The sequence below is a fragment of the Theobroma cacao genome, chromosome 7 (assembly GCF_053813885.1).
Source record: "Theobroma cacao isolate CCN51 chromosome 7, ASM5381388v1, whole genome shotgun sequence".
NCBI lineage: Eukaryota > Viridiplantae > Streptophyta > Magnoliopsida > Malvales > Malvaceae > Theobroma > Theobroma cacao.
The window spans coordinates 13,545,468-13,564,978 of NC_142645.1; the positions used below are offsets into that span (position 1 = coordinate 13,545,468).

The 19,511-nt window shown below is 30.7% G+C and overlaps 1 protein-coding gene across 1 annotated transcript; it reads right to left on the minus strand.

The window, feature by feature from the left end:
* Window positions 1–2,431: 2,431 nt before the first annotated feature.
* Window positions 2,432–3,463, minus strand: LOC18594691 (UPF0481 protein At3g47200-like). Its single transcript, XM_018124603.2, has one exon. It carries the CDS (start codon window positions 3,461–3,463, stop codon window positions 2,432–2,434), a length of 1,032 nt encoding a protein of 343 aa, XP_017980092.2.
* Window positions 3,464–19,511: the final 16,048 nt, after the last annotated feature.

Consider the following 19,511-nt stretch of genomic DNA (forward strand, 5'->3'; position numbering starts at 1 on the left):
GTTAAAGTTCAATTTCTATTAAAAGGAATTATTAATTGATAGGTCAAATTTAAGTTGTAACTACAGTTTAAAAACCTTTATTGAATTTGAAAGACATGACCCTATAATCGAATTTGATCCAACCAAGGACTTTAAAGAAATGCTTGGTTCGCAGAATGGAATAGAAGAGGAATACAATAACTATTCCATAAGAATAGAATAAAGAAAAAATAATTATTATATAGTTTGATTCATGGGAATGGAATAGAATAGGAATTATTATTATTATGATTTATTCCAATGATTGGTTGGAATAATTAAGGAATACATGATAAATGGCAAAAATACATTTTAATAAAATTAAAGAGTTTATTTTGTTAAAAGATAAAAATACTATAATAATAGGTAATAAAATCAAAATACCTTTTACTATAATTAAATAATATTTTCACCAAAATAAAAACATATTTTATTATAATTTAATAAGATTTTGTATTAGAAGATAATTAATTCTTTTATTATAATTAAATAATATTTAATACTAAAAGACAAAATATATTCTTTATTAAATTGAAATAATACTAAATAATATTCTTTATTACATTGATTATATTCAAATAATAATATTAAATAATATTCTTTATAATATTTATTATAGTTAAATAATATAAATATATTAAATGATATTTAAATATTTCCTTTTCCATTTTCTTTTTTGGAAATGAAATAAAAAAATTTTTTTGTAAAGGGGTATTTTGTAAAGTGGAGTGCGGCGGCAATAATCGAAAGCTCCAAAAATAGAATTGCTTTAGGGAGTGAGGAAGAGAGAGGAAAAAAGAATGGGTCCAGTATTATGTTATAAAGTAATTTTTGAAATTGTAAAAGGATATTTTTGTCCAATCAACTTTTTTTTTTATTGTCAAAAACTTGGAATAGCCATTATCAAAAGGAGCCTTGGTAATGGTTATTCAAGCTCTTCTTGGAATGGCCATTATGAGGAATAGCCATTTCATTGAAGCAAATGTAACTTTATCTCAAGAATGAGAATAGGAGGGGAATGGTTATTCCATTCCCACCAACCAAGCATGTCATAAAAGTCAACAATTGAACTCAAATCAGTTTGAATCCAAATAAATTTGAACCCAAAATGACTCAACTTGAATTAAGACAACCTCAAACTTTAAAATAAATGGAAACGTACGTAAACTAACCAAAAATTTCAAAACAGAGAATCGATCGTATAATCAATTGGATCAAACTTTTTGGACCAATAGACCCAATAGATCAATTAGATCAAACCATTTTACTCAAATCACTTTCAGTTTGATTGAGTCATTGGTCCGGTCTAATTTTGCTCATCTCTATATGAATATACAACTTCTTGTCTTTAAAAAAAAAACTACTAAAAGCTACAAAAATTACAAAAAAAAATTACATTCTTGACCTCTTACTTAAGGTGGGATACAAAAAAGTTTGCAATTTATCAAAAGTTTTGTTTAATTTTTATTTGTAGAAAAAAAATCTTGGGGTTAAGAGTGTTAATAAGAATTAATTTAGTGTAAGAAAATATTGGCAGCAGTTGAGGTTCTTATAAAATAATATAACCTGACCTCTTATTAATACATGCCTTAGAAAGCTACATTTTAAGATTATCATAATATAATTTAAACTCTTTTTTAAATATTCAAAGATCCAACACATATTGTACAAGTTTCACAACTTCCCTTCCTTATAGAAAGAAGTTCTGAATTTCAAGAAAATTATATTTTTTCTGTTTCATATTTGACTTTAATTTTAACTTTATACAAAATTTAAGAAATTTAAAGGTGATTTTGACTTCATTGATTATGAATTTTCTTTCACAGCTTATCTTGACACAAAAAAAAAAATGAATAGTTATAATCAAGGCTAATAAGGAAAAGTAAGAACAATCTTTCTTTTTTCGCTTTTCCAAATAAGATATTAATTTAGGACAACGACAAATATACAAAGATAAAATATGTATGAGACGGAATGACTAATTTCTATCTCTAGTTAGAAATTAAAATGCAAATTAAGGGCAAGCATTTAATTAAGCAATTACTTATACAACCATCCTTATAACTCGAACCTAGAACTTGAACTATATAATAAACCATTCATATTATGTGTAATAATTTTACCCACGAACTATAGTTTTGGTTCTTTTGCTGCTTAACAAATAAAAGACTTCATTGAATATACGAAGAAAATACAAAGTAGATGTAGCCCTAAATAGAGTGGAGATATCACCATAAACATAACGAAAACAATACATCTGAGACAAACTCAAAGTAACTAAGCTAAATAGCTAAACTTAACAACAATCAGAAAAACATAAAGAGAAAAGCAAGAACAACTAAAAGGCAAAAAGCGCATGAGCTTTAATTTACCATATTTTACAGCCACCAAGACTCAAGCCTGCCTCCAATCTTTATTTTATAAGAGGAATGACTGCAGTTATAAACTGTCCGATAGTAAGAAGGATAACAAGAAGAGCACCTATAAAGGAGACGAGTGCCCAGGGATTGTTAAAATAATCATGCCTTAATTTCGCCTTCCATGTGTTCCAAGGTCTTGAACAATGCTTCTGCACCTCAACAAATATCTCCTCGTAATAAAAGGTATCACCACATAATGTAACGTGGTCACGAAGTTTGTTAAACATTTGAGCAACAACTTCATTATCACCCAACATATTTTCGATGATTCCACTGAAACGAAGCAATTGCACATCCTTGGCTGAGTCGATGAGGTTATCCATCAACGTCACATAATCAGTGACATAAGTTGAACCTTCCTCATATTTTTCATAGGCAATGAGGTTGCGAAAGAGACGCTCGGTACAGTCTTCAACCACAAAGGTTGGAATCTTCATTGTCGCGTCTGTAAAGCTTATATCAAACAAACTCATCACATCTCTCTTTTTGATGCTATTGATCATGAATTGGATTCCTGCTTCTTCCAGCTTTGTTGCACAGCGTAAGGATTGCCATTCCGCTAGGCCTTTTCTTACATTTTCCTTTTCTCTTGCACAGCATATCAATTTCCATTTTTCTTGACCGCCTTCTTCTCCTGCATTTGCTTTTTCCATTTTTTTTCTATGGTAGTTCCGATGGGCCCCTATTCCCCAAGGAGAAGGATACCAATTATCATACACTAAACTTAGTAGGTGCTTGATATTGTATGTATCTTTGATGGTCGGAAGGGGTTCCTTCCACTTCTTTGGCTCTGGCAAGAAATAAGAAAGGACAGTAAATGCCTTGGAAGCAAAATCTTCTCCATCTGCTGGATCCTTGATCACGTGATACAAGTCCACTAACAGAAAGAAAGGAAGTTGATTTTCGAGTAGCAAGAAATCATGATATATGGCTTTTAGGACCCACTTCCGTTGGAAAAAAGGATCATTACCCGGTAGCTTCTTACTCAATAGCTCAACAATAAAGCAACCATCATGTAACATCATATTTTCAAATTCTTTAGGGTCATTAAGTCGCTTCAATAAGGATGGTGAATACCATTTGCGAGCTCATTCTAAGTTCATGGCCTTCACAAATCTATCCTCGCTTTGCTCGCCTTTTCTCTCAAGAATCCTTTGTAAACACTGATCTTTGTACACTTCCATCTCAATCAAGTGCGGCTTAGCGCTATGGTAATAAGGACCAATTGAAATTAGTTGTGGTTCATAGGCAGTTTCATTTACCTGCCGTAGTTGATGAGGCACCTTCACAAAAGAGTCGAGCTTTGAAGAGGTAGAACCCCGTGGCATGGCCTATCCAAAAATATGTAAGATACTTTGTTGGAAAAGAGACATATTTTGAAATATGCAGAAGCTCTACTAACTAAAACGCATGAGCAAAATTAATAACGTACTTGATTAAGGAAAGTTTTCTTTACCCATGCTTAGTTAAGTACAAAAGTAAATGGAAATGACAGACAGGTGCAAGAGATTAGAGATTTACCAAATTGTTCAAATTGGAATATGATAAATTACAATAAACTAAGAAAATGAAGGTGATGTGAGTGAAATTTACCTAATTATCCATTTTTCCCTAAGTATATTACTTTCAATATTATCCGCAGCCAAAATTCAAGGGAATTAACTAATCAAGCTTTCAACCGAATGTAACGAACTTATGGACCGCCCAGTCCCACCACAAGTGTTAAAATTAGGGTTTATAATTTTATTAAAAAAAACCACTAAAAATGAAGCAACTAATATATATATATATATATATATATATATATATATATATATTCAGATATTTTTTAAAATGGTGATAATTTTCTGTTTTTCACTGCCAATTAAAGTGAAGCATGTCTAATTTGGATTGTACGGTATCACAATTGGTGGATCGAAAGCCTTATAAATGGTCTTAGTTAAGTACTTTTTACATTGAGACAGCTTAATGTAAATACCTAGTTTCATAATCATAAATACACTTCATAAGCATTTTTAAAATTTTCATTTACCTAAATGGGAGGCGGGTGCGCTGACATCGGCATCTGTCAAGAATAAATGTAAGATTTTGTTATTTTGATAGGCCAATGATTTAAAAAATGAACAATCATAAACCGACAGTGCAAGCAATATCATACAACTGCAGTTTTTTTTGTAAGCCATAGAAATTTTATTGGAAAGAGAGGTTATTGTCTAATCATAACGCTCGAAATGCAAAAACAATACACAATTTATAATAGCGAATATGCGACCCAAATTTTACTTCAACAAGGCAGAAATAAGACTTACACAGCAATATGCAACTCAAAATAAAAGAGGACAAGAGTGAATGTATAGAAAGTAAGACCCAGCCATCCTCGGAGGAAAAAATTGGAATATGATTAGTTTATAATACCGAAGACGTCACGTGGGTGAAATTTTCCAATGTGGAACATGGATTGCACGGATGGAAAGCCTTATGGATGGTATTAATTAACTACTTTTTACAATGAGACGGGTTAATTTAAGTACCTAATTTCATGATCATAAATAAATTTCATAAGCACTTTCAAAATTTTCATTTACTCGACTAGGAGGAGTTGTGACGGTAGGTACCCTATAAATGTAAGATTTTGTTTTTAATAGGCTAATGATTTAAATGTTATTACAAGATAAAAAATGAACAATCTTAAACTGCCAACAGAAACAATATCGTACAACTGCTCAGTTATCGACACCAAAAAGAGAGCACAGTTATACCGTTCATTCCTCTTCTGCCATAATCTCTCCTAACATATTCATTTCTCCCTCCCATCATAATACATTAAAATACTTGGAGAAAAGAAGAAAACTGAACACACAAGAAAGTAAGACACTGTCTACCATACACACACTAGGACCATTGCTCATGTCATAAACCATCCCCTTAAACCCTCAGGCTTGAACGATAAATGTGAGATACAAATTGCCGGGAAAGAGAAAACGTAGGAAACATGCAAAAGCACTAATAGTTAAAATGCAAGAAAAGAAATATTAATACAAAGTTCATAGGCACATTCGTTTACCGCGTAAACAGCTCCTCTAAAACGAGGCCTTCGAAACGGCTCCGCCTGCTCAAAAAATTTATAAGATAAATTGTTGGCAAGGAGACATTGTTGTAAAGGTGTCAAGGCAGAAATAGCTAGCTCATCCCAACCCTCGTGGTATTTGCTATTTCATTGGCAGGGGAATAGTTTCTAAAATAAATAAGGTAAAAATGTCCCTTAAAAGTGAAAATAAAAAAAAAAAGAAAGCAAAGAATTGAAAATAAAAAGTTCAAGTTTTTAGTTATGTATTATAAAAAAATAATATTTTAAATTTAAAAATTAATTAAAATTATTTTTTGAAAAGGAAATTTAATTAAAATTATTAATATTTTAATAATAATATTTATATTATAAATAAAATATTAATATTTTAAATTGCTAATATTTAAATTATCAATTATAAATTATTAATATTTTAAAAATAAAACAGATAATCATATATTATAATAAAAAGTTTACGGTTTTAATTATATATTATTAAAAATTTATATTAAAATTTAATTAAAGTTATTAATATTTTAATCATAATAATATTTAAATTAGAAAAAAAAATATTAATATTTAAAAATGTTAATATTTAAATTATCAATTATTAATATTTTAAATAAATTATAAATTATAATATTTAAAAAATAAAATAAAATAAAAATATATATTAAAAGGTATTTTTATCTTTTTATCATTTATTTTTTTGTTATTTCAAAATTATTAGCAAACCCCAACATACCAAACCCATCAGAAGAGCATTAAAACCTACAAAAAAATGAAAAATGAATAAGAAAGAAAGCATGGCATAAATCTTAATATAATAGGATAAAAAGTGTAGCTAGCACTGCTTTTGTTTATTGGGGGCGAGAAAGAAGTCAGAAAAGAATGATTTTGGATCTTAATTATTCACCTTGTCTAATTCCGGTAGGGATAATTCCGGTAGAGATCCTCTCGAAGGAAACCGGGAAGATTGACGTAAAGTATGATCTCCCTCCTCTTCTGCTGGATTTGGAGAAGAATTGTTTCCATTGTCCTCCATGTGCTCCATCGTTTCGCTATAGAAGCAAATAATTAAGAAGAAAATTTTTTACTTTCTTTGTTTGGTGGGTATGTGTAATATATATAGTTGTTGAGTGATAGAGTTCTTCCATTTCACTGCTCTCCTTAATTTGCGGAAGGAATGGTTGGAGTTCAACGCCGTTTTGGTTGTGTTATAAATAAAGTAGCTGCATTAAGGTCCTCCCTACCCAGGGCGGGCGCACGTTGGAGGGAGGGTGTCATCACTTCTTAAAATGTTTTAGATTTTAAACTATTTATTTAGAATTTAGGATAGTTAATATACTAATAATTTTCTTTTTTTTTTTTTGCAATTTTATAGAGAGTGGGATCAAAAGCTTCAAGTAAAATTGATTAATCCAAAAGTAATTTATATTTTAATATTTAAATAATACAAAGAAAAGATAAAAAAATTTCCTTATATAATTTACAATTTTATTTAAAAAATCAAAACTTAAACTATTCTCTTTGTTTAAAAATTCAAATCTTTCCCCTTTTCTGTGTTTTTCATTCTCTCAAAATAACTTATTATAGGCATTTAAAAAATTTTCATTTACCTGAGTAAGAGGAGTTCTGACGGTAGGCACCTTATGATTAGCAGCTTTTTTTTTTAACTTGTCCAAGACAAATGTAAGATTTTCTTTTTGCTAGGCCAATGATTTAAATATTATTAACAAGCTAAAAGACGAACAATCATAAACTGCCAATATAAGCAAAATCATACAACTGCTTAGTTGTCAACACCAAAAATAGAGCGTAGTTACAACGTTCATTCTTCTTCTGCCAGAATCTCTCCTAACACATTCATTTCCCCCTCCCACCATAATCCATTAAAATACTAGGAGAAAAGAAGAAAATTGAACACACAAGAGAGTAAGACACTGCCTACTATACACTAGTACCATTGCTCATGTCATAAATCATCCCCTTAAACCCTCGGGCTTGAAAGATAAATGTAAGACACATACTGCTGGGAAAGAGAAAACGTAGGAAACATGCAAAAGCACTAATAGTTAAAATGCAAGAAAAGAAATTTTAATACAAAGTTCATAGGCATTTTCGTTTACCGGGTAAGCAGCAGCTCCAACCACAGCTAACGGCTCCTCCTGCGCAAAAGATTTATAAGATAGATTGTAGGCAAGGAGACATTGTTGGAAAGGTGTAAAGGCAGCAATAGCCAAAATACACGAGGAGAAAATTTAATAGCGACTTTGGCCAAAGCAAGATCTCATTGCTTATGCTTAGTTGAGCAAAAGAGAAAATAGAGGTGAAAGACAGGCCTAAGAAATAAATTTTTTGTCTATACTTTCAATAAAGGTGTTCATAAGTCAGATTGGACTCTGTAGGCACCTCTAAATTTTGAACTCGAACTTTTTGACCTGTCTATTTAAATTATATTTATTGTAAAATATTAAAAATAATTACTATATTAATGTTTTAAATAAAATTTTATTTATTGTCAGAGCAGGAACCTTACACATAACTCATGCATTTTTTATTTCCTTACTTAAGTACTTAATTTATTCTGTGGGTTTTTAGTTATATATTACAAAAATTAATATTTTAAATTTAAAAATTAATTAAAATTATTAATATTTAATCATAATAATATTTAAATTATAAAAAATATTAATATTTAAATTATCAATTATAAATATTTAAAATAAATTATTAATTATTAATATTTTAAAAAATAAAACAAAATAGATAATCAAATATTATAATTAAAAGTTTAATTTTTTAATTATATATTATAAAAAATTATATTTTAAATTTAAAATTTAATTAAAATTATTAATATTTTAATCATAATAATATTTCAATTATAAATAAAAAAATAATATTAAAAAATATTTAATATTAAAATTATCAATTAGTAATATTTTTAATAAATTTTAAATTATTAATATTTAAAAATAAATAAAAATAAAAATAAATAATTATATATTATATTAAAAAATATTTTTATCATTTTTTCTTTTGTTATTCTAAAATTATTTTTACTAAATTATAATAACAATTCCTATCTTATTTCATTCCATCAATTAAATTAAATAATAAAATTTTTATTCTATTCCTATATTATTCTATTTTCACACATTACATATTTTATCCATTCCTTTCTATTCCACAAATCAAAATACATGAAGATTATATTTTAAACTTAATTGATAACAAAAGATAACTTTAAATTTAACCACAAAATAACTTTTATCAGATCATTAAAAAAACCTTTTAAGAAATAAAATATCATTGAAATCTAAAATTGATTCTCAAATAGAGTTGGAGTCACATATGCTAATTTGATATTTAAGACACTGAGCAGCTGGTTTTGTGAAAAATCAATAACCCATAATGATCCAACGTTGCTGCTTAAAATACTAAGGGCTCGTTTGCCATTCGCCCTATTTTTAAGTGACATCTATTCTTTTTGTTTGGTTTGTCTTTATGGTATGGAATAGTCACTTCTGAGAATGGTTAATCCTTTAAAACACATAACAAATATTATCGGCACTTTGGCTATTTAACTATTCCATCTCCTGCGAAATAGAGTCAAAAAAATTTTGAACAAGAATACCCTTGCTCATTTTAAGAATTTACTAACCCTACCCTATAAAAGGTTTTTTTTTCTCATTTTTCTCTTTTTCTTACTCTCTTTTGATCCGCCTCTCTTTTTCTCTCTGAATTTCCTCCACAGCCAAAGGATAGTGGAGGGTGACAATGGCGATGGCGGCACTGGTGCCTCCACAGTCAGATGTGACCAAGGAAGTGCTAAATTTGGCATTTTTATCGATCTGGTGATGTAATGACCAGATCTGATCACAGAAAGCGCTAGATCGGCGGTCCATTAGGCCATTCACATCTGGAGGGTGGCAATGGCGACGGCCGCACTGGTGCCTCCACAGTCAGATGTAACCGAGGAAGTGCTGAATTTGGGATTTTTATCGATCTGGCGATGTAATGACCAGATCTGATCACAGAAAGCACTAGATCGGCCGTCCATTGCCATCCGCATCTGGAGGGTGGCAATGGCGACGGCGGCACTGGTGCCTGACCGAGGAAGTGCTAAATTTGGCATTTTTATCGATCTGGCGATGTAACGACCAGATCTGATCGCAAAAAATACATTGATGATATTACGTTCTACTTAAATTAATACATTTTATTGATTTGATTGAAAATAGGAATAGAAGAATTAATTTTTCCAAAACTGGTACTGAGCTTGGAAGTAGAAGTTTTGTAGTATAAAAAACACAAATCACGTTGGGCTTTGTCAGCTTGTGCAGAATATTCCACCGACCATTGCTACTCTAATCCCCACACACAAAAACATGGAATAATTTAAACCTATTTCCGCTCTCTCTTTTTATCTTCATCAAAAACCTGACGCAATGAACGTAGCACGCAATCAAGGACTTTTGTTTTGGGCATTTAGAAGGTGGAGTTCGAGCGTCACATGCAATATATTTTCAAGTGGCTTTGAATGTGTTGATTTGATTAAGAAACCAGGAGCACTAGTAATAATTAGGAGTAAAACTGCTAGCTATCAAATAAAATTAACTCAAATAGGAAGACAGCTCAATTGGACCAAATGGAAAGATTGAAGAGAGACAAGTAATAGAATTCTACAGCTAGATTCAACTTAACTATAACAAAATTACAAATTACAATTAAAAGAAAAATCAGACCACACCAAAGCATTAGGTCAAACCCCAGAGGTCATATATATCTTTCAAAAGTTTAATATTCCCTATCATTGTTTTTTTTTTCCTTATTTTTTATTTCTATTTATTTTTTTTATTGCAATGTTGATTATTATTATTATTGATTTTGTAGTTTTATTTTTAAATAAATATTTATTATTAGGTGTAATAAATATTTATTGTATGTTTATTTTTATTATTTTCTTTATAACAACATAAACCATGGATATGAAAATCTAATTTTTGCAATTATGGCTCGTTTGGGTTTGCGTAGAAATTTAAATAGGAGAGAAAAGATTGTTGTTGCGTTGATAGTGTTCTTGGAAATGTGTGTCATTGTTATTTGGTTTTGGCTTATGTTGGCATTCATTTGTGTTTTACAAAATCGTAGGCGAAGAGTAAGATTTTATAACTTAGATTTTTATGCAAATCGAGAGTATGTGATGCGACTTGTGCATGATAATGATTTTTCGTGTATTACACAAGTTAGAATGAATAGGTGCACATTTTTTAATTAATTAAGATATTTATGTTTCATTTATCACTATGATAATTTATTTGATAAATTAATTTTTACTTTTTAATAGTAAAGAATGTCTTCATCTTCAACCATTCCTTCTCAAACTTCAAAAAAAGGAACAAAAAGAAAGTGGACCCATAATGAAGATGTTGTACTAATATCATGTTTGGTTGATCTGCACAATAAGGGAACATATAATGTAGACACTGGTTTCAAATGTGGTTATTTGTTAGAGCTTGAACGAATGATTAACACAAGTTAGCCAAATGCGAATTTGAAGGCCAAACCTCACATAGAATCGAGGATTAAGACCTTGAAGAAAGAATGGACAATTGTATATGATATGGAACAAGGGAGAGGTACTAGTAAATTTGGTTGGGATCATGAAAGGAATATGGTTGTTGCTGAAGATCCAGTATGGGATTCTTATATTATTGTAAGCATGTCGTTTAAATTTTTTTCCATATTTGTATTTATTTTCTTATCAATTATTATACCTAATAATATTATTTATTTACTTTGATTAGAGTCACAAAGATGTTGCTCAGTTCAGAAAAAGGAGTTTTCCTTTTTTTAATGAGCTGTCTGATATTTATGCTAAAGACCGAGCAACAATACAAGATGCTCAAACTCCTGCAGATGTCTTAAATGAAATTGAAGAAGATGTTGCTCATGGGATAGATGATGGTTCTGCATGTGAACATGTAATTGGTTTGGATGATGTGGATATCTCTGCTACCCAACCTCAACCATCAGTTGGTAAAAGAAATCAAAATTCTACAACAAGTAAGAAGTGAAGGACCAATAACTTGAGTGAAGTGGATGGGTTTGAAAAATTTATGGATGCTGCCATTTTATTAAGTGAGAAATTAGAAAATATTGAAAATTCATTGAGCCATGCTTTGGGGACTGAAGTACTTGTGCATCAAAAAAATCTTCAAGATTTGAATAGTGCATTACGTGAGGTTGTGGGTTTGACAGATGATGAAATTGATGAGGCATCTTACAAACTTACTAATAATTGATCCCAAATGACTTACTTTTTTACTCTTCCCCTTAGCAGCAGACTTAGATGGTTGAGAAAGATTATCTCAAGACCTTGATGTTAAAATATTTTGATCTTTCAAGACTTTGTTATTAATTGTTGAGAACTTAAAAACTCGTTATTAGTTGGTTTGTTCTTCTAGGACAACAATATTATTAAGGATGTTTGCGTTCTTCAATATTATTATGAATGTTTGTGTTATTGAATATTATTATGGATATTTGTGTTCTTCATTAATATCTTCATCAATCTCATATCATTATAAATGAGGTTTTTGTAAATTATGATCTATATGATGCCTTAGAATATTTATTGAATTTGTCACGACTCGGTACTCCCCTCGAGCCAATGACAACCGTCGCGGTGTCCCGGTAGACACTCATTGCCCAGAATGTCAACCCGAAACCTCGCAAGGCTTTACTATCAGTTTCTCATTTCCCTTGTGAGCAACCATTGTCAAATATCGTGTTCTAAAAGAATTTAAATTGTTTCCAACTTAAAACAAATAAAATATTAATTTTCTTCTCACAGGAGTATTTTGATCATTTTTCTCAAAAATTTTGAAACTGGCTAAAATGTAATATACAAGTACAAAACACATAATTCATAATCAAAATGAGTTTAAAAGTCTAAAATCTTCATTTAAAACAAAATTACGGTTATTTGAATATAATAAGAAAATAAAAGAAATATTAAGTAAAAAATCCTATTTTCTTATAAAACAATATTTATAGAGTTATACGTAAATAATTTTTGTAGCGTAAAAGCTAAATAAATTTTTACATACTGTAATACAATAAGTCAAAATATTTAATTTAATTTACAATAACAAGAGGGCCCCCGAATAAACAAAAGTAAAGAAGACTGTGAACCTACGGTTTGAAAAATGCAGATCCAACGGTAGTCCTCGATGAGATCAGCTATCTACAGTCTATACTGAACCTGAAATGGATGGAAATGAGGGTGGTGAGATTATAAAATCTCAATTAGTAAACAGACATCATCATAAACATCTAGAGTTGAGTACATGGAGACAATAAAGTAAATCACATAAACTGGGTTATAGCATTAGAACACATTTCGTTCAAAATACGTAAAGAGGCTTATGAATCTCATAAAAACTACGCTTGTGCCATAAATCCATTCTCGGGGACACCTTGGCCGAGGCATCCTACCGAGACCGCCAAGGCTGTTAAAAAAATTCACATTTCACATAAATCATATTTTTATTTTGAAACATAGCCACTCCTTGGCATTGGCTGAGTTCCCCCTCACGTGATGGTTTAGCGTGAAGTGAACCCTAAGCTTTACCCCAGGAGATACCCTACGCGCCTCTCCGTTCGAGGTAAGAATATAATGGGGTTTACTGTGCCCCTCTAAAAGGCTGGTCCACAGAAACCCCCTACTGCAGTGATTAATTAATATATAATCCACCATACAATAAAACTCAATAACATGATATCGCAATTTTTGTAATTCGCAGTCTTTCAAGGCAACCAAACAATTCGCATTTCAATACAATTGCCAACTAACCAATCATACCCAATTTACCATAAACCAATCAATTTAAACAATCGAATTGCAACAATTAACAGTCTCCGTGTACTCTATTTTTCAAAATCATTATTAATTTCAAAACAATTTATAAATTAATTTCATTGAAACACATTTATTCATAAAACATGAAAATTTACCTTTTTAAATTCCTTTTTCCATATAATTCATGAAATCATCTAAAAACCACCCTAGATAATTAAAATGACAGTAAGTTTACTCACAATGTCTAGAATGCAGACTTTCGAAACACTTTGTCTACTGGTCCTCGGATGCAATTTCTTTGCCTTTATCGAGGACTCACCACCTTGACACAATACAAAATCGAGAAATTCACCAAATTAGTACTAAATTGAAATTAAACTAATTTAGACTACTAATGCATAATATGGAATGCAAAAATGCACTAGTAACTATCTAAACCCGGTATTGGCCTAATTCGTCTTATCACCCGATTAAATTACTAACGCGTCCAATTTAATCCCAAATTACTCCAAATTGTTCCAATTCTTTTCCAATATCTTAATTCACCAACCTCAAATCAAATAACCTAAAATTTGGCAAAACTATCTTCACTTTTCTTCTTAAAATTTTTAGCCAATAATGGTGCATTAACACCATGATTTTTCCTACTACTTTTTCACACCATAATTCATCATTTTCTAACTAATTCTCCTAGAATAAAAATCAAATTCATCCTCACTTAATACATGGTAAATTCAGCCATTAATGGTTGAGGGAGAAAATAAATTCTTTTCTTGTTGTTTTGTTTCTAAATATGCTAAACTAGCTAAAAACACTAACATAACTTAAAATCAAATCAATCCAACAACTTTCTCTCTCCATACCCGTTTTAATCAGCCATCAATTCATCATGAAAACATGTAATTTAAGCATGGAAAATAAGGAGAAATGCTTAAGGAAAATAGATTTCAAGCTTAAGTTGAAAAATCCTACCTTTTTCACTTGTTTTCCTTGATTTTTCACACTTTTTCTCTTGAAATTCCTCACCTAGGGTTTGTTCTTCCTTTCTTTCCCTCTCTTCCTTGCTTGGCCAAATATTTGGAGAGTAATGGGCTGATTTATGCTGATTTTTAAGTTAAATAATAAATTATCCTAAGCTTGACACATGGCATTTTCTTATTGGTCTATTTTTAAAATTTTAAAAATTTAAACATTTTATCTCCACCACATGATTAGTCAAAGATCAAAAATGAGGATAAAGGAAGACCATGTGCTGGAAAAATGTCCTGGTGGTGGAAAATTACAATTTTGCCCCTAGGATGGTAAAATTACCATTTTACCCCTATTCTCCAAATTATACCGAAATTAAAATTTTCCACTTCTAAACCTCAAATCATACTCCAATAAGTCAAATGAGGCCAAATAAATCTTTTCTAAAAATTACTATTTTGTCCCCAGGTGGCAAATGACCATTTTACCCCTAGCTAGTGAAAATTCTGATTTGACTCCAAATTGATCCTCAAACTCCGAATTACCATTTTGAGTCATCCTTGGACTATGACGCTCTTAATCTCACCTTAAAATTCCTATTTGATCTAGTTCGATGATTAATTCAACTTTATTGCACCTCTAGGTACAATACCGACTTTTATAAATTTTTCAGGACTCTCCTAACATGCAATCATGCTATCATCACATGTATGTCATGATTAGTATTTTATAAGGTCGGACTTTACAGAATTATTGTTTTTTTCTCCCTTGTTATTAAACAAAACAAAATTAAAGAGCATATATTATTAAAAAATATTATGAAATTATTTTTGTATTATGATAAAAAATGTTACTTATTTATAATAAAGAGTATTTTTTTCTCATCATAATATTTTTGTTTTTTAATTAAATTTTTTTTAAATTTTTAATAAAGGGTATTTTTGTCATTTATCCATTATTCTTTAACTATTCTTAAATTTATTCCTACCAACCAAATAATGGAATAAGTAATAATAAAAGTTTCCATCTTATTTCATTCCCATGAACTAATCTACATAATAATTATTCTTCTCCTATTCAATTCCCTTGGAATGATAATTTTATTCCCATTATATTCTTTCCGGTGAACCAAACATGCTGTAAATGTAATAATTTTAATTTTACTCTTGAGCTATATATATATATATATATGTTGTTATCTTTGGAGAAAGACATCATGCGCAGAGGAGACTGGCGAGATCATCTCTTCACAATTTACGTTGACAATGTCCATCTCACCACTTCATGGAAGTACCTTAGAGACGCCTTCAGCGAGTTTGGAGTGGTCATGGACATTTTTATTGCTAGCAATGGTAGAGAAACATGCAGGAGAAGAAGCACCTATACTTTTGTAAAGTATCATCAGGAAAAGGAATTGAGACGTGCAGTAAGATTTGGAAACAAGAAGATCATTTATGGTCACCAAATTGTTATTAAGAAAGCTGCTTCTGGATGGAAAGCTAGAAAAAGGAAAACCAACGGTGAACAAGGAGTTTCTCGAATAACCTCACCCAAACCGAGGACAGCTAACACTATTAGGTCCTACAAAGAAGCTCTTAGCAATGTAAGACAAGCCTTCCCATGGAGTAATACCCCCGTCACTACCCAAACCCAAAACCCAGGGAATAGGAATGCCACTATAGCCAATCGTTGTGAGATTACTCTCTCCTTACTTGAATTTGACTTCGAATGGCTAAGACGGAGCGAAATCGACGTGCTGAAAAATTCTATGGAGTCCTCCGTTGCCTGTATAGGACTCTCCAACGAAGCAATTAGAACTTCAATCAGGCCGATAAGAGGTCCAATCAAAATATTAGCTTTTGTATCTGATGATATCCAAGATAAGAGCCAAGCGCCTGAGTGCAATATTCATAGAAAATAAGACAATCAGCTTTAACTCCAACAAATTAACCAAACGCATCAGAAAAGCGTTAAAAAGTATAAAGAATGTGAAAAATGAAAACAAAGAAAAGAAAGCAATCCCATAAATCATGATATGATAGGATAAAAGGTAAAAACTATAGCGAGTACTCCTTCCGTTTATGGAGGCGGTGAGAAAGAAGTTATAAAAGAAAGATTTTCGAGCTTAATTATGTACCTGGCCCTGGTCTTCCACTAGAGATGATAAAGGAGACAGGGAAGATTGAATTACTTTACAGCATCTCCTCCCTCCACTTCCTCTGGATGATTGAATGAGGAAGAATTTGGACAAGAAATTTTATCCTCGTCTTCTGCTGGATTGGATAAAAAAGGAGTCCGAAGAGAAATTATGTCGGCCTTGTTTCCATTGTCCTCCATCAGCTCCATCGTTTCACTATGGAAGCGAAGAATTAAGAAGAAAATTTTTTTTTGGTGGGTATTACTATATAGTCGTTGAGTGAAGGAGTTCTTCCCTCGCTGCTCTCCTTAGTTGATGGAAGGAATGGTTGGAGTTCAACGGAGTTTTGGTTGGGCTATAAATGAAGTAGCTACATTAAAATTTTATTTCTTTTTAAATTTTTATTGTCATATGGACATGTCCACCTGGCAAGGACAATTCACAAGAAATAACCATGTAGAGATTCATTGTTTTTTAATAATTTATTTATTAAAAAATAAAATTTTGTTGTAAAAGAAATAATAGAAACAAGAAGAGAAAAAAGAGATATTGAGAGAATGCTCTTTTTGTATTATTGAGGCAATGCTTCGAATAAAAAAAAACTGTGACAAAAATGAGGATGAGTTGACCCTCTATTTATAGTTGAAGCTCTGTACAAATCAATGGCTATCGTAATCTCTTACTAAGATACATCTCTAAATAATATTATTTTCTTGATAAATCCCACATTATCACCTAGATAATTTTCACATGTAGATGAATCTTGAAATATTTAGAATGTGGTTAATATATTTATCATTTATTAAATTTACTCTAATTTGAATTGGTTTAATGTGGTGTGATATGTCTATATTCCATAACACTCCTCCTTGGACGCAACACCACTATAGTGGCCTAATTGGACGTGCTATTACTGCTTTGTTAAAAACCTTAAGTCAGAAAAACCCAGTGGGACAAAAATCAAACAAAAGGGAAAAAGAATACAATGCATTAAGTCCATAATTGCTCCCCTTCAATTAAGCCATATTTCCACTTTTGGGGTCTACTGCTTTTGGGGCTTGCCACTTCTGGGGAAATTGATACTTTTCTACTCTAGGGGCAAATCAATCTTTCACCATTTCCAATGAAATATACTAATTTCTCAAATGTTGACATTGGCAATGACTTGGTAAAAAGATCTACAAGATTATTGTTGGAGCGAATTTGTTTAACGTCAAATTATCGACTTTCCTAGAGTTTGTGAGTATAGAAAAATTTTGACGAGATATTATTGGTCCTATCACTTTTAATATATCCTCCCTAACTTGTACAACACAAGCAGCATTATCTTCATAAATTATGGTGGAAGAATTTGTAACCAATGTTAAACAACAAGAATTATGAATATACATTATAACATATCTCAACCAAAAATACTCTTTTACAACTTCATATAGAGTGATAATCTCGAAGTGGTTCTTTGCAAGAATGAAAGGGATTCAAGATCAACCTTTTTCATAGAAGGTTTAGTAATGAGCTTTCCTTATGAACAACTTTCATAGGTATAATCCTTGGACAATAAAACCTTTTTATCATTTAAAGGTGTCATCTAATATTTTGGATTATCCTACGCATCATCATAGCTCTCGAGTAACCTAGGTGATCATGCCAAAGTTCAAACTCAACGGGATTTACTAGTCTTTTAGACATGGTAGCGTAGGATTCAACAGCACGAATAGCGACACAATACAATCCTATAGTTGAAGCTTTTAGCTTCTCATGGATGGTTTTCGGCCAACACTACAGGAAAACAAGGTTTTACCAACGGATTACATTCTATCGGTAAAAATCCGTTGGTATGTTAACATTTGGCTGATGAACAATCCTTAATCACAACAACAATCACCTTTTCCTAATGATTTGGCCGATGGAAAATCATAATTCCTTTTCGTTGTGCTATAGATTGCTTATATTAACGTTTTTCATTGACTTTGAGATAACATTTCTTTTTTAATTTTCAAAATATTTGGCATGTTTTGTCCATTATATAATACATTTGGAGTAATTTTTCAAAGAAAATTATTACTTTTAATATATTAATATTATTATTATTCAACATAGGAAACACAAAATTAAAAATTATAGAAATTTAATTATTCCAATGAAATTATCGACGAAATTCATTTAATATCGATTTATCTTTTTTTATCGATGAAATAATACACATTACTGATGAAACATGTAAAAAATTTTAGTGCTAATTCTGTTAGGAATTTCGTAGGTAATCTATTAGTGACTTTATTGATGAAAATTACCAATGGATTTTTGATATCATCGATGAATTTTTCGACCGATGGATCAGATTTTTCATTGACAAAAATTTTAGTTGGTGATATTACCGATGGAATTTTAGAATATCAACAAAAACTTATTACCAACAAGGGTATTTTCAACTGATTATCAATGAATTTTTTCATTGATGATATGCACACCTTCACAAATGTATTTTTTCGTCGGTAAAACCTAATTTTTAGTAGTGCCATCTTATAAGAGGTGATGTAGATACATTCCTTATTTTACGAATAAATTGTCTTAAGATGATACCCATAATGGCGTACATTTTTTAAGCTCAGTAGCTTCCTTTTCAATCTACTGCTTAGCAATGCATCCTCGATATGCAAGGTGGTGCTATTTGGCATAACAATTGTGGTATTCTTGGAGCCATCAATAATCTTAGCAGGACCTAATATTGTATGGACATTTGCCTTACGCAATGTCACACTCGAGAAAAAGTGCTTGCCACAAAGTATGGTATGTGTTGTTGCATTATCAATCAAACAAACATCCTCCTTTTTCTCAGTGGTTCCCATTTGCACTTGTATTGACAACTTCAAGTGTCAAGTATCATAAAAATTTACAAATTAGTCATGGGATTGAAAATTTCAAATAACAAATATGGAATCAATTTCATAATAATTTTGCTAAATGACCATATTGTTCTTCCTTGGGAACAATCAATCAAAGATAATACATTCAGAGAGAAAAAAAAGA

What these genes read in the sequence shown, in the direction of transcription:
- LOC18594691 (XM_018124603.2), bottom strand. Translation starts at nt 3,463, where the DNA reads ATGATGTTACATGATGGTTGCTTTATTGTTGAGCTATTGAGTAAGAAG.